General features: G+C 43.1%; 1 protein-coding gene across 1 annotated transcript in view; it reads right to left on the bottom strand.

The window, feature by feature from the left end:
- Positions 1–505: 505 nt before the first annotated feature.
- Positions 506–1,616, bottom strand: part of slc6a15 (solute carrier family 6 member 15) — a 15,079-nt gene continuing 13,968 nt past the window's right edge. Inside the window, exon 4 of the mRNA XM_025056312.1 lies at positions 506–600. Within this exon, the coding sequence (XP_024912080.1) occupies positions 506–600 (95 nt within the window). The remainder of the gene's footprint in view (positions 601–1,616) is intronic.

Here is a 1,616-nt window from a genome sequence, read left to right as displayed (position 1 = left end):
GGTGTGGGCCACACAGGGATCGAGGCTCGAGTCCCGTGCGAGGCTGGTAAAGTCACGGTTCATGGTAAACGTTGGTCCATACGTAGATGTGTATTTTGTAATGTCACATGCAGACATATAGGGGGCGCTCCTTTTACGACCCACACCTGTTAGTTAACCTACTAATTACCAAACATTCCAGAACGTTACTGTTATGACCTTTTTCAGTTTCATGACCGTGAGTCTGATCAAGCCAACGTTAATGGTGATTATTGATAAGATGGTAACCATGAAGAACTCAGTGTGACCTCAGTTTGATGTTTTCATTAGAAATAACATGTTGTTAAGGTCGAGTTCTGGGAACGTCTATCTTCATTATCGTGGAAAAGTTCTTAGAAGAGACTGGAGGTCATTTCATAAAGGAACAATCTTTTAAACACAACATTCTTCTACCAGGCCTACAGGGTGACGGTGATGTCACCTCAGACTGTCTCCTACTGCCATTCACTGGGGCAGAAACTAAGACTCAGGTCCAGTTGTTGTTGAAGACCTCTATCTTGTTTTGTCTTTCACTCTTGTGGTGGACACGGTCACACGGTGGACAGCTGGGGTGGATAAGACCTGAGTTAAGGACAATGTCCCACAAACATGTCAACCAACAGCAGCCTGGTTCTTTTTCTTTCTATTTAAAGCTAACGTGCAGAAAATGCTAACACAGCCGTAGCGGTGGTTAGCCATGTCTGGTCCATGTAGGGCTGTTAGCATTGTTAGCTGGTTGTTGATGCCTTTGTGCCTGCGCGTGCTGCTCATAACTTATAAGGCGGTGTGTTGGCCACGTCAGGTAGCATGTCACGTAATGATTGTCTGAAAATAATTTTGTAAAAACAACGCTCTGAATCCTGGACAGTTTGAAATCATCACCTGACCAGACTGAAGACTGAACACAGAGCAGGAACAATCAAAGCAGACTTGACTGTAACCTGGGTTAATGCCCGTCACATGACACGAGGAAGTCACCTGTTAAGACAGAGCAACATCAGTGAGTGGTTGGAGATTCCACTGACTTTTAGCCTCACAGCTAATCCTCCTGGGTTGTCACGCTACTGTCAGCTTTGTGCTGCTGAGAAATCCCACTCATGATCACATGAGCTTCCAGGATCACGAGTGAGAACTGCATCTCCAGGAACATTTGCCAACTTTCATTACAATCGTCATTTAGTCAAAGACCTTAATACCAGGGACGTCTCTGTTTGTCCTCTCCTTCATACAGTAAGCCGATTACAAAGGGCTGTTATGTCTTTGATGATTAGTCACGTGTGTTGGCCAGAAGCTGGCGATACGATTTGTATCACGATTCAGGGGCAGCGATACGATATGTTGCGATGTACTGCGATACTATCGGCGTAACGATATATTGAGTTCTGTAGAATATCGATCTGATATTGATTGATCTGATGTTGATTGATCTGATCTGATATTGATTGATCTGATATTGATTGATCTGATGTTGATTGATCTGATCTGATATTGATTGATCTGATATTGATTGATCTGATGTTGATTGATCTGATCTGATGTTGATTGATCTGATATTGATCTGATCTGATATTGATTGATCTGATATTGATTGATCTGAT

The sequence above is a fragment of the Cynoglossus semilaevis genome, chromosome 6, assembly GCF_000523025.1.
Source record: "Cynoglossus semilaevis isolate Cse_v1.0 chromosome 6, Cse_v1.0, whole genome shotgun sequence".
Classification (NCBI taxonomy): Eukaryota; Metazoa; Chordata; class Actinopteri; order Pleuronectiformes; family Cynoglossidae; genus Cynoglossus; species Cynoglossus semilaevis.
This window is presented reverse-complemented; position numbering and strand designations above follow the sequence as displayed.